Source organism: Leptodactylus fuscus, chromosome 11 (assembly GCF_031893055.1).
Source record: "Leptodactylus fuscus isolate aLepFus1 chromosome 11, aLepFus1.hap2, whole genome shotgun sequence".
Taxonomy (NCBI): Eukaryota; Metazoa; Chordata; class Amphibia; order Anura; family Leptodactylidae; genus Leptodactylus; species Leptodactylus fuscus.
Genome location: NC_134275.1, coordinates 42,176,921 through 42,189,093, shown reverse-complemented (window position 1 = coordinate 42,189,093; position 12,173 = coordinate 42,176,921). Strand labels below are relative to the sequence as shown.

The following is a 12,173-nucleotide window of genomic DNA, read 5'->3' as shown; positions in this document are numbered from 1 at the left end:
CAGTTTTTATTTTAAAGACGGAGTGAAAGTTTTGCTGGCGGCAAAAAAACCTAAAGGAGGGGGAAACGGTGGCGGCGGTAGAGTCGTTGTTTCCAGGGTAACGGGCGGAGGGCGTGTCGTTCAGAGGTGAGAGGTAAAAGGTGAAGAGAACCCGGCTGCAAGAAGATGGCCGAGAGGGAGCAGCAGACAGGTCTGTCACTGGGGACCCTGACACCCCCAATTAATAACACTACACAGTCAGGGAGCGGCTAGTCACATGGCTTCTGCTGGTCCCTCGTTGCTATGGTAACCATGGCTAAGCCTACAGTGGATGGCCTGTAGGTCTGTGCAGGCAGAGGTGGCTACCCTGGGGGTTACCTGCATAGCCCAGCATGCCTCACGTGTTCTGCTAGCATGCTGGGCTATGTAGTCCTCCTATATCTAGGGCTGTGGACTAGTAATGTGATGCTATGTCAGCTCCCAGTCTCCATTGGTGTCAGGCAGAGGTGGCTACCCTGGGGGTTACCTGCATAGCCCAGCATGCCTCACGTGTTCTGCTAGCATGCTGGGCTTTGTAGTTCTCCTATATCTAGGGCTGTGGACTAGTAATGTGTTGCCGTGTCAGCTCCCAGTCTCCATTGGGTGTTGACTAGGCCTCAGAGAGACTGTACATTCTATGAGCCGTGACTGGATCCCATGACACAAGGATCACCACTGGTCCTATAGAGAGCGCTGGACCGGAGTGGAATTGTATCAGTAATAATAATGGAGCTTGTCTGAATTGTGTCCATGCACTTTAAGTGACTCAGACTACATAGAAGAGGGGGCAGGACAGCTGGTCCGATGTCTGAGGGCACTGACGTCTGTGGAGACAAGGAGTGGGCATGTGGGATGTGCCCTGATTCCTGTAGAGAAGCGTTGTGCTGCATGTGATTGCCACTCATCCCAGTATACCTATAACGTATAGCCAGCATTGGACAAGGACTATGCAGCGACGTGCAAGAAGTGTTCTCACTGTCTGTACAATTCTGGACCTTTAAGATGTCTGCCATATTAACTCCTTATGACTCTATCGGAGCCTTCTCAGTGCTTCTGATTGGCCAAGATGGCAGCATACCGATACAGTATAGGCAGAGGAGCCTTGGCTGCCATTACAGATGTCCTGGGTTTATTACTCAGCTTTCCTAGTCTCTCTATTGGACCAGTAGTGGTGGCCTTATGTGCTGTCACCCGTTATTTGTCAAAGTGTAAGTCATGGTTGTCTCTGTTTTTTCAGGCTCCCATGATGGGGAAGAGGATCCTCTCGCAGGACACAGCTTCATCGTCCCGAAGAAGGAGATCAACACTGTTCCTGACATGGCCAAGTGGAAACGCTCTCAGGTACTGCATAGCAAGTGTGTACTATCCCTGGGTGATATGAGTGAGGACACATGGCGGATTCATGTGATGTCACTGGCCTGTGAAGTAGGAATACGATCAATGGGGAGCTGCTGTCACTTCAATCAGCTGATCTGTGGGGCCCATTGTAATCAGATATTGATGAGCCATTCTAAGGATAGCTCAACAATATTTAAAGGGGTTTTCCAATCTAAATATGGGACATCAATTAAAGATCAGCAGGAGTGTGACACCAGGGACCCCTGGCTGACCAGCCGCTTGAAGAGACTGCAGTGTTTGAGTGAGCACATACATTGTATAGTTACTGTGCATGGCATGGTGTCACAGCTCAGCCCGTTCACTTGAATGGGACTGTTCTGCGATCAAGCCGTGACCAATGAATGTGACATCACATGGCGTGTGGAGAAGAATTGTTGGACACCCAGATCTTACTAAGGATAGATCATAAATTAAAAAGTTCTGGAAAATCTCTTGGAAGGGGATAAGTGGCTAATTGGTGGGGGTCTGATTGTGGGACCTCCAGCAGTCTAGAGAATGGGGATCCACAAGTACCCCATGTAAATAGAGCAGTGATGTGCATGCATGGGATACAGTACCAGGCCCAGCCACTACAGAATGTGAGGCACTCTGCCTAGTCCTGAATAGGCCACAGCACTTGCATAAGTGCCCTGGCTCATTAAAGGGGTTCTCCAGAGACTGTGCAAACTTTTTCTTCCCCTGGGTTCTATTATGGATGATCCTTTGTATCTGGGCTGATTCTAACCGTGGGTCATGTGATTGGCACCAGCACTGAGTTGCTCCACCTCCCCCATCTTCTCCTGTGTTTATTGGCATTACCTGTACTATGGGGTCTTACTATTATAATCTATTCTGCCAGCCCCCATAGTACAGGTAATGATAGACAACATGGTGGAGGCGGATCAACTTGGGGGGTCGGGTGCTGATTCCGATCACATGACCCAAGGTTGGAACCAGCCTGTAAACACAAGGCGCATTCCTAAAGCTGTATTCACATCTGCGTCACAGTCTCTGTTCGGAGACTTCGTTGCAGTGTCCATGTAAAATCGCTGGATAAAAAATCCTGCCAAACCACTGACTCCGACTCCACAGCCACGGTCAATCAGGAGCAGTAAACTGAAGGTAAATGTGCAAGTCCTGGTTCACGTCTGCGTTCAGTATTCCGTTCAGGGAGTCCGCTTGGGGACCCCCCAAATAGAATACCGAACACATTGACAAGCGGTGAGCTTATGAAAGGACACTGACCCCATAGACTATAATGGGGTCCGTGTGTTTTCTGCGCGGTGTCCGCACAAATCATCCAGAGAGGAAAGTAGTTAATGAAGTAATTTTCTCTCCACATGACTCGTGCGGACAGTGTGCGGAAAACACACAGACCCCATTATAGTCTATGGGGTTCGTGTGCTTTCATAAGCTCATCACTTGTCAATGCGTTTGGTATTCCGTTCAGGGGGTCCCCAAGCAGACTCCTCAAACTGAATACTGAACACAGATGTGAACCAGGCCTAACAGGCTACGTATCCTATTATACAATGTTACTATTCTATAAAATAATTACAAACAATTAAAATGCGTTGTCTAAATCTAGAGAGACAATTGTTTTGTTTGTATAATAGAAAGTTTTACAAATTTCTACTTTCTTTATCAATTCTTCGCGGTTTTCTAGATCTCACTTTATGATAAATGGGCGTCTGACTGATTCTGTGTATGAAGGGGCCACACTACTCATTAAAGGGGTTGTACGTAGAGTTTACAATCACTTACCTGATCCGTCAGATTCTTGATGATGGACCAGGGATTCCGGCTTCATTCTGTCCCCCAGGTCACGTGATCGGAGGCGGCAGTCTGACTTCTGGGTCACTCTGCCCCCTCCCCTAATCTCACAGGTAAATTACCTGTTCTATTAGGGTTAGCTGGCTATGCTAGTTCCCATAGCACAGATAATTATCTGTGAGATTAGGGAGGTGGTGGAGCCCACAGGGTTGGATGAGGCCTGAATCTCCAGCTCCAGCATCAAGAGTCCACCAGATCAGGTAAGTGAATCCAAAGTGTTCGGACAACCCCTTTAAGCTCTCTGATGGCGCAGTGGCGCCACCTGCTCTGCAAGTGAAAGGAACCAGAGTTTCACAGTCATTATTATTTTTTAATGGCAAGTACACTACCCCATAGAAAATAATGGATTTATTCACACAGCCGTTTTTTGGATTTGTTTGACAATCCATGTGAACGATGGATGCGCTAAATAGAACTTGCTATTTCTTGGTGTGTTTTCACAGTTACAACATATTCAAGTCTACAAGGAATCCATGAACAGATTACCCTATGGTGTACACTCGGCTGTGAGTGTACACTAGGGGTCTGAACATTAGTTTATAAAATAGGAATACCCCTTGATAGAAGAGGGGATATACCACTGTATAGACAACTGAGGTCTACATCGGATGAATAGAGCCCTAGCCACATCTACTTGCAGATTTTGGCGCCAAAGTCCTTTCTATGTGTACAAGGTTTTACTCTGTGTGGAGGACACTGCAGCGAGAGCTCCCTCTTGTGGCGGCTTTGGGAACGGCACATCTCTGTATAGAATAAACCGTTGTTGCCAGGCGTTCTCTAGATATCTGCAAATACAGAAGACGTGTTCTTGAATTAATTCCCACCACATTGCTCAGCTCCTTGAGATTCTTTCACCACTTTTGCTGGGATTTGTTATGTTCTTTTTCATTCTGAGAACCTCCTAAAGAGTTCTTCAAATAGAAAATCTACATTTGAGGCTTTGTAGTGCTCAGTGTCATTTCAGGGAAGTGCGTAGGACATCATTTATCCTAGAAAACTGTGTGCAAACTTAGATAATCTGTGAGCAGCAGACACAATAACCTCTGGCATTCTAGGAGTTAACTATTGATGACTTGTCTTTAGGGTAGGTCATCAAAATCTGATCAGGGAGTCTATCGCCTCAGGTGAGCACCAGACACTTTTCACAGGTCATGTGATGTCACATGACCTGTTTGCAGCGCAGTTTTATTCAAGTGGGTAGGACAACCACTATATAGGGTACGGCAATGTGTTTGGTATTCAGTGAAGAGGTCACAGTATTTAGGTAAATAATGTGATATGAGCTAAGGTGGTCCCAGGTGTCAGGCCCCACCGATCAGGTATTGATGACCTATCCTAAGGATATGTAACTCCCAGAAGGTTCCTTTAAAGGGTTGCTACTTAGTAATAAGTGACCATTGGATGACTTGATGTAACCCACATTCTATCCCCTCCCAGGCCTACGCGGATTACATGGGCTTCGTCCTCACCTTAAATGAGAGCGTGAAGGGAAAGAAGTTGACCTGTGATTACCATGTGTCAGAAGTAAGTCTATGTTCTCTTTTTCTTTTGGGTTGTTAACTTTGGCTAACCCCCTTTCAGCAGCCCCCTTCCTCTTAATTTTAGTCTGGGGTCTTGCTGCTGGAGGTGGTAGTTCTTTAGTCATGTTCCCTGCAGCGATCACAATATGGGCTACGTAAAATGAATGGAAGGTCCATGTATTTGATGGCCAGCACCTCCCTGCACTGAGTGATCCTAAGTGGGGTACCCACTGCCCAATCTGTCTACATATCTGATTGAAGAAACCTCCTGTTAAACCTGTCCACTGTGACCTATAAATATTTGCAGATGCCCTTAAAGCGGTTCTCTGGGACTATGACATTGATCACTGTGGCTACTTCACTACTTACCAAGCACAGCGCCATACATTGTGTAGTGGCTGTGTTTGTTATTATGGCTCAGCCCTATTCATTTGAATGGAACTGAGATCATGGCCATGATGTCACTTGACTGAGAAGAGGAAGTAGAGGTCAATGTCACAGTCCTGGACAACCTCTGATAAATGCAGGTCAGGGGTAATCACATGATTGTTCAGGCTATGTAACCCTATGGCGAATCGGCAGCTAGCCAGGCATTTTACCTGCGGTAACTGATAGAAGGGAAAGCCATTAGAAGGTTAGTATTACAAGAAGACTGGTCAGATAAATACAAGAGCAGCTCTCTGTTCTGTTTCATAGAAGGGGCTTCAAAATAGGCGAGCCCCTTTTATGGTATCATATGCTTGTAGGATGTATAGACCGTCCGCTCTCATAAGACAATCCCTTAATTTATGTCATGGGTGCTATTTGTGCCTTTGTCCTTACCTCACTATGACAAAGCTAGAACACTTACTGGGCCCTTGTCCTTCCTCTTCTCAGTTGCTGGACCTCGCACTGTTAAAGGGGTTTTCTTACACATTGATGGCCTGTCTTTAAGTCATCAGTATATGACCAGTGGGGCCCCAACACCGAAGCCCCCACTGGATAAAGAGACTGCAGTGTCTGGGTGAACACTGCAAGCACAGCACCGTACATTGTGTAAGTGACTGTGCTAGGTATTACAACTCGGTTCCATTCACTTGAAAGGGACAGAGCTGCTGCTATATTTTGTGACCACTGAATGTGATCCTTGGCACAAGAAAGGGGCCCAGCACACATAAGCATCACGGCCTTTCCAAATGGCTGATTGACAGACCTCCTGGGTGTTGGCCCCCACTGATCACATATGGATGACCTGTCCTAAGGGTGGGTCATCAAAATACCCCTTTAAAGGGAATCTATCTGGTTGATTTGGGACACTAAAGACCCGCGGGTCCTTATGGATTGGGTGTTTAGTGTCCTATATCATCCTGTTGTAAGCCAGCCTTTATACTCTCTAATCAGCTGTAAGTCAGAGTTCTTCTGTCAAGCCGGAGCTGTACGTCTTGGCTTTGGTGCTCATTCACTGTACTGGGGTACATGCACAGTGAAGCTGGGGTGTACATCTTTGGCTTCATTGTCAAACTGTGCAGGCACTGGGAGCAACAGAGATGAGACATAGCTATAAAGGTCCTGAAGCTTCTCTGTGCAGAGAAAAGTCTTAAAGGAGTGCCGCAGCCCCTTCATTCTGAGGATTGGTCGGGGTCCCAGAGGTCAGCCCTCCATAATCATTTAGTGATAGCATATCCTAGCAGTGTTATAAGCAATGTTGTCCGAGCATTTTATAAGATTAGAATGCCCCTTTAAGGCTAAGGCCACACATGTTGGATCGGCTGCAGGATGTCCACCATAAATATTCCACATTGGACCCATGGACTCGGCAATGCAAAGGTTAAAAATCCATGGGCGAGCACACATCATTGGTTGGGTGTTTCTGCAGTGTGTGAATGGATGTTTTGTCAGTCCCACCTATTCCTCTGCTCTGTACTTCGCTGTGGTTTAGCCGTCGGCTGTCCTGTTGTGTGTAGGTCGTGTGCGTGCGTGCGTCTGGTCTTACAAGGGACTTCCAGCCTTTAGATCTTAATGACCTATCCTTGGGATAGGTCATCAATATCGGATCAGCGGTGGTCTGACACCCAAGCCCCCCACCACCACCCCCACCATTCGGCTGTCCTCAGCAGACTTCACTTCTGGAACTGCAGGAAGCAGACAGCACCATACATTATGTAATGGCCAGGCGGGGTTACTGCAGCTCCTATTCATGTAAGCATACACATACTAGTAATTTACGTGGTAGACTCTTACAGAGATCCTTTAAGATTTGACAATGTTAGGTAAGACCAAGGACTCACATGGTGGCTCCATTTGTCAGCTGCTTATTGCAGGAGGTCTGCCCATGTTCATCTGATATCTGTGGGGTATATTGTGTCTAGACATCCTAGAGGGTATTCCAGATGGACAGGGCGCCCGCTCTCTATGATTGGGCATATGGTGAAACCATGTAATCTAGATCACCCCCTAGTGGAGACTAGAGGCAGGTGTAACATTTACAAGTGCAATACGTCTGCAGAATAGAGTAATAATGTCTGTACTGATAAATTAGAGCTTCATAGCCTTGTCCAGTACTTGGGGATAAAGAGCTCCAGTTTATTCCCTTCGCTGCTTCTCATTTGGGGTGTCTTTGTATATTTTCTTTAGCATTACAGGACATGTGACCGATCCTTTATTGTGCTTGTATGATCCTCAGTGTCTGAGTCCTCGCATTTAGGACATGGATTGATGGCGGCTTGTCCATTAGGAAGGTTTTGGGGATCAGCAGGGGTGACACATTGTGTGTTGTGTATCTGCAGCTAATCAGCCTTTATGGGCTACAACACTGCCATCTGGTGGACATAAAGTATAGCACCCAGTTATGTACACCAAGCCGTAGCCGGCAGTCTGAGCTCTTATCTGTATTAGTTCTTCCTACATGATGGTTTGGATGGAGCAGCTCCAGGTTGTTTTACATGACCTGACCTATAAGGATATGTTCACATTCTGAACCTGTATGAAATCTGTTAACAATTTGTAGCTTATGCATGTACGTATGCATAAAAAAAAACTTTCTGCACTTTTTTTCATAGTGAAAAAAAAAAAAGCAACATGAAAGGCATGTAGTGATGTGAACACAACCCAGAGCACTCACTCCCCTACTGATAGGAAGGGAGAGTGACTATACATGTGAGAGCTGGAGACCCTCGCTGTCAGGACTGTGGGGTCATAGCCACCACAACCATCTCATTGAAATACAGAGTGGACCTTCATTAAGAGAGTTGGGACCCCTTAAATTCGATTGGCTTCTTAATTAAAGGGGTTGTCTACCTTAGAAAACACAGAAGGTGGTCGTCTGTTCCGGTTTCTTCTTTCTTGATCAGAGCAGTTACAAAGAGCGTCCCTCAATCCAGAGGACCTGTCCTGTCCTGCATTAAATAGACAACCCATACATTTAAATAGACACTCTGTAGTTCTTTGTTTCCCCTGTGGTGGCGCTGCAGAGACAATGAACGCCTATTACCAGGTTTCCTTACAGATTACAGCTGTTCGCTGGGGACAGTTTAAGATCAGCTTATTATAAATGGACCCTTCTAACAAGTAGGGATTGTCCAAAGTGCAGGACAATTCTGGCACCATGGTGGGAATTAAGCTAAATGTAACTGGATATCTCTCATATAGCCTTGTATGACGGCTGAATATGACAGAAACCGTTCCTTCTGGTGACGCTTATGGATGTGTTCAGTCAGGACTAGACGGACGTTGCACGGCTCATTGTTATCCACCATATAGTTTCATGTATACGTTACTTTTTCTGTATTTGCTCCATACACCTGATAGTCGCTGTACTAGAACACGGTTTGTTCCATAGCAGATATGAGAACACTGCCACCTGGTGGTCAAATATGAGAATGCATCTGGCAGCTGTCACCCTTCACTTACATAACTACCATACTTGTGTGCTTTGTGCAGCAGCAGGAAAATCGTGGGGGTGTTTTGGGCAGTGGCTATGGGGGAAATTATTAGGACTGGAGTTTTCCTACACTAGTCTTACATCACCATATTTATCTGTTACTAAATGTGGTGCATCTAGGGCTTAGAATCTGTCCCTGCCATGAGCAGGAGTGCATTGTTTACCCTGCAATCTGAATCCATTTCTGGTGTATGGGATAGTAAATATGTAAAGCTTTTAAAGTGGTTTTCTGGGACTAGATAAGCCATCAATATGTGGTGGGGGTCCACCCCTAGGACCCCTGTTAATAAGCTGTTTGCAAAGGTTGTGGCGATTGGACGAGCATGCCGGCCCCTTCCCTGTGCCAGTGAGATCACGATCTTCGGCCTCACTTGTGCAGCAGCAGCAGCTCCGTCCCATTTCAGTGAATGGAGCTGAACTGCAATACCAAGCACAGCCACTATACGATATGCACCTGAATGCTGCAGCCTCTTCAACCAGCTGATCTGTCGGGGTGCTAGGTGTCAGGAGGAATATACTAAAGGTGTTTCCTGGGACTTAAATTGATGACCTATGTGGAGGGGTCTCGCTTCTTAGACCCTAAGTAATCGGTTAGCAGCAGATGCTTGAATTCCCTGCAGCGCCTCCCCAGGAGGAATGAAGCATTAGCCAGTTTCCATTCATATCAATGTGTTGTCCCAAACAAAAAATTGGGGAAGCAACATATCAAATATTGACCCCAAACACCTTCTCATAGACTGGTACTTACACCAAACACCAGCAGGGGGCAAGAGTGGAGCAATTACGCCACAGGCAACAGTCTAAGGGTAAGTTCACACTGAGATCCACCATGCAAGATCCGCCACAGAGACCTTCCAAAGATTTCCTACCCCCATTCACTTCAGTGGGAGATTCTCCTGAAGACGTATCAGGACGCTCGATCAGTTACCAGAAAATGAAGCTTCTGTCTCCTGCTGAAATATATGGGAGACATCATTTTTGCAGCGGATTCAACTGTAAAAATGTTGCCATGTGAACCAAGCCTAAGGGCCCACACACGACCTGTACGCTCCGATTTCCACGGCAACATTTACAGTAGTGGCAGATGCAAAAACAAACCAAAAATTGACCCACGTTGCAGATTTTTCAATCCATCGATCACAGATTTTTGTCCTTTGCAGTGCAGGGGGTGCAGTAAATTCACAGACCTGACCCATTTTAGGTATTGTAGACCTGATACTAGGAGGCTTCTTGTACAGTTTGTGCGCCGTGCCACCGCCGCCGCCTGCATTGTCAGGTAATGTATTGTGCTGACACACAGGGTAGGTTTTGTCCGTGCCTCTCTCCGGCTCCTGCTGCCTGTGACCCCGGCTACATAGGACACACACCCTAATGCTTCCGTTGCAATATTAATTTAGCCGGACAATAGGATGCCGCCTGCGCTTCCACACGCGGCTTTTCAAAGAGACCCAGACACCAGCGAAACCCTTGTGTCTCTTTAATTATGTATTAGGCAGCCTGGGCTGGCAGCTGGGGCCTGCTCGCTGCATACCGCTCTGCTGTTTTTTAATCCCTTTAAAAAGCAGTAGAAAGCAATGGATGCGTGACTGCTCTACCCCTCCCCCCTCCTCCTCACCAGCTCCTAAGCCTAGAGGTACAGCCGTCCCCTGCCAGCCATTACTCAGCCAGTCTCTGCTCTACCAGAGGGATGGAGAATCCAGAATTGGCCATAATGAGCCGCCTATGGCTGGCAGGCTGGTGGCCATGTAAATCATCAGCATTGTTTAATAGAAAGCCGCTCTCCCCATGACTCTTAATTACAATGAGAAGCCTCTGCCGTCAGGGCTGTGGGATCTAGGAGAGGCCAGGGCTGGACACTCATGGGTTAATGGACCTAAAATACAAGTTTGTGCCCTGGTAGAAAAAAACAGTAATAACTACGATGTCTGGTAAACATGGCTGACACCATGGCGGAAACCTGATCAGCCCCACTATAGTCTATGGGGTGTACTGGGCACATATGGGGTATGTCATGTGAAAGATCCAAGAATACCGTCATATCTGTGCTGTATCTATAATGGAAAAAACATGATGAAATCTATTTATCTAATGCATATACGTATTTATTTCTTATCATATCTCTATCTTTTTATCTCATTTCATACATGGGAATTGTGGGAAAAGCTATGCAAATCAGTTATCAAAATTGGAAAAAGGAAAACTGCCTCTAGCGCCACATTTTAGAAGGTGACTCTCTATAGGTTATGCCCCACTTTCAGGAAGCCTCGCACATGACTTAGGATATTTGCCAAATCTGAAGCCGCCTGTAGGAGGATAAGACCTCTATAGACGGCTGTTTTGGGGTTCTGGTCCAAACCCTTGGTCTAGAGTGGTGCTGTTTGCTGGATCTGAGTCATCTGACCTCTGCTAGTAAGTCTGGTGGTGTATGGGCCATCAGCAGCCATTATGATATAGTAAGCCTTCTTAAAGGGATGAGTTACGTGTGGATGTCAGGATCTGGTCTGATAGTCCATGGCCGTGCCAGAGGACGGGGTCAGCACAAAGGTCTTGTAGATGTGACTGAGAAGGATCAATTGGGAGGGAAAAATTCAGTGAAACCTTGAAAAGAGCACCCTAAATTTCATTGAAGAATTGGCCCTCTAGGGGGCGCACATTATTGACTATGACAGCCGAGAACCCACATTACTAAGTGTATGTATGTTTACCACCCACACAGGCGATTGAGAAGCTGATGGCCTTACTGGACACCTTAGATCGCTGGATCGATGAGACGCCCCCTGTAGACCAACCATCCCGTTTCGGCAACAAGGCATTTCGAACCTGGTACGCCAAGCTGGATCAGGTGGGAACCGCGCAAGAGATTCACAACCGGTTATATTGTATGTAAAGCCACACGGAGGCGCTGTCCAGTAATTTCATGAGTTTGTATCTTCAGTGTAAGGGTTCAGATATTTGGGGGCATTGCGACGATGGATATAAGGACATTTGTACAGAGCCCCGGCATAGACTGTTGGTTTTATCCAGCACCAGTACCTGGGGTGGGGGTAGGCGCCGTGTATTTACTGAATCCTTCTTGTATAACCAGCATGGCATGGAAACAGCAAAGGGCGTGAAGAATTCATTGAGATTTATAATTGCACCGTGGGCTGGTAGCAGTGCTCTCCCCTCCCCCTATTATATACATGGCACTCACAGCCGGCCTCTGTACGCTGCAGCAACAAATCCATTTCAATGTGTACGAGATGTTAAAGGGGTTTCTGGGACTTGTATATGAATGAATATCCTTATTGGTGGGGGTCCTACTTCAGGGACCCCACAGATCAGCTGGTTGAAGAGGCCGCAGCATTGGGGCAAGCTCTGCACTGAATGCCAAACACAGTGCTATACATATCATAGTGGCTGTGTTTGGTATTGCAGCTCTACCACCACTTGAATAGCGGCCTTGGGTGTCAGATTCCCATTGATAACATGTTGGTGACTTATCCCGAAGAAGCGCATTAAAAGAA

The 12,173-nt window shown here is 46.6% G+C and overlaps 1 protein-coding gene across 1 annotated transcript in view; it reads left to right on the top strand.

Annotated features, from left to right (window-relative positions):
- The first annotated feature begins 17 nt into the window (after positions 1-17).
- PTPA (protein phosphatase 2 phosphatase activator) overlaps positions 18-12,173 on the top strand; it is a 35,092-nt gene continuing 22,936 nt past the window's right edge. The window contains exons 1-4 of the mRNA XM_075259967.1: positions 18-190; positions 1,256-1,359; positions 4,666-4,752; positions 11,384-11,509. Coding sequence (XP_075116068.1) covers positions 166-190; positions 1,256-1,359; positions 4,666-4,752; positions 11,384-11,509 — 342 coding nt within the window. The 5' untranslated portion in view covers positions 18-165. The remainder of the gene's footprint in view (positions 191-1,255; positions 1,360-4,665; positions 4,753-11,383; positions 11,510-12,173) is intronic.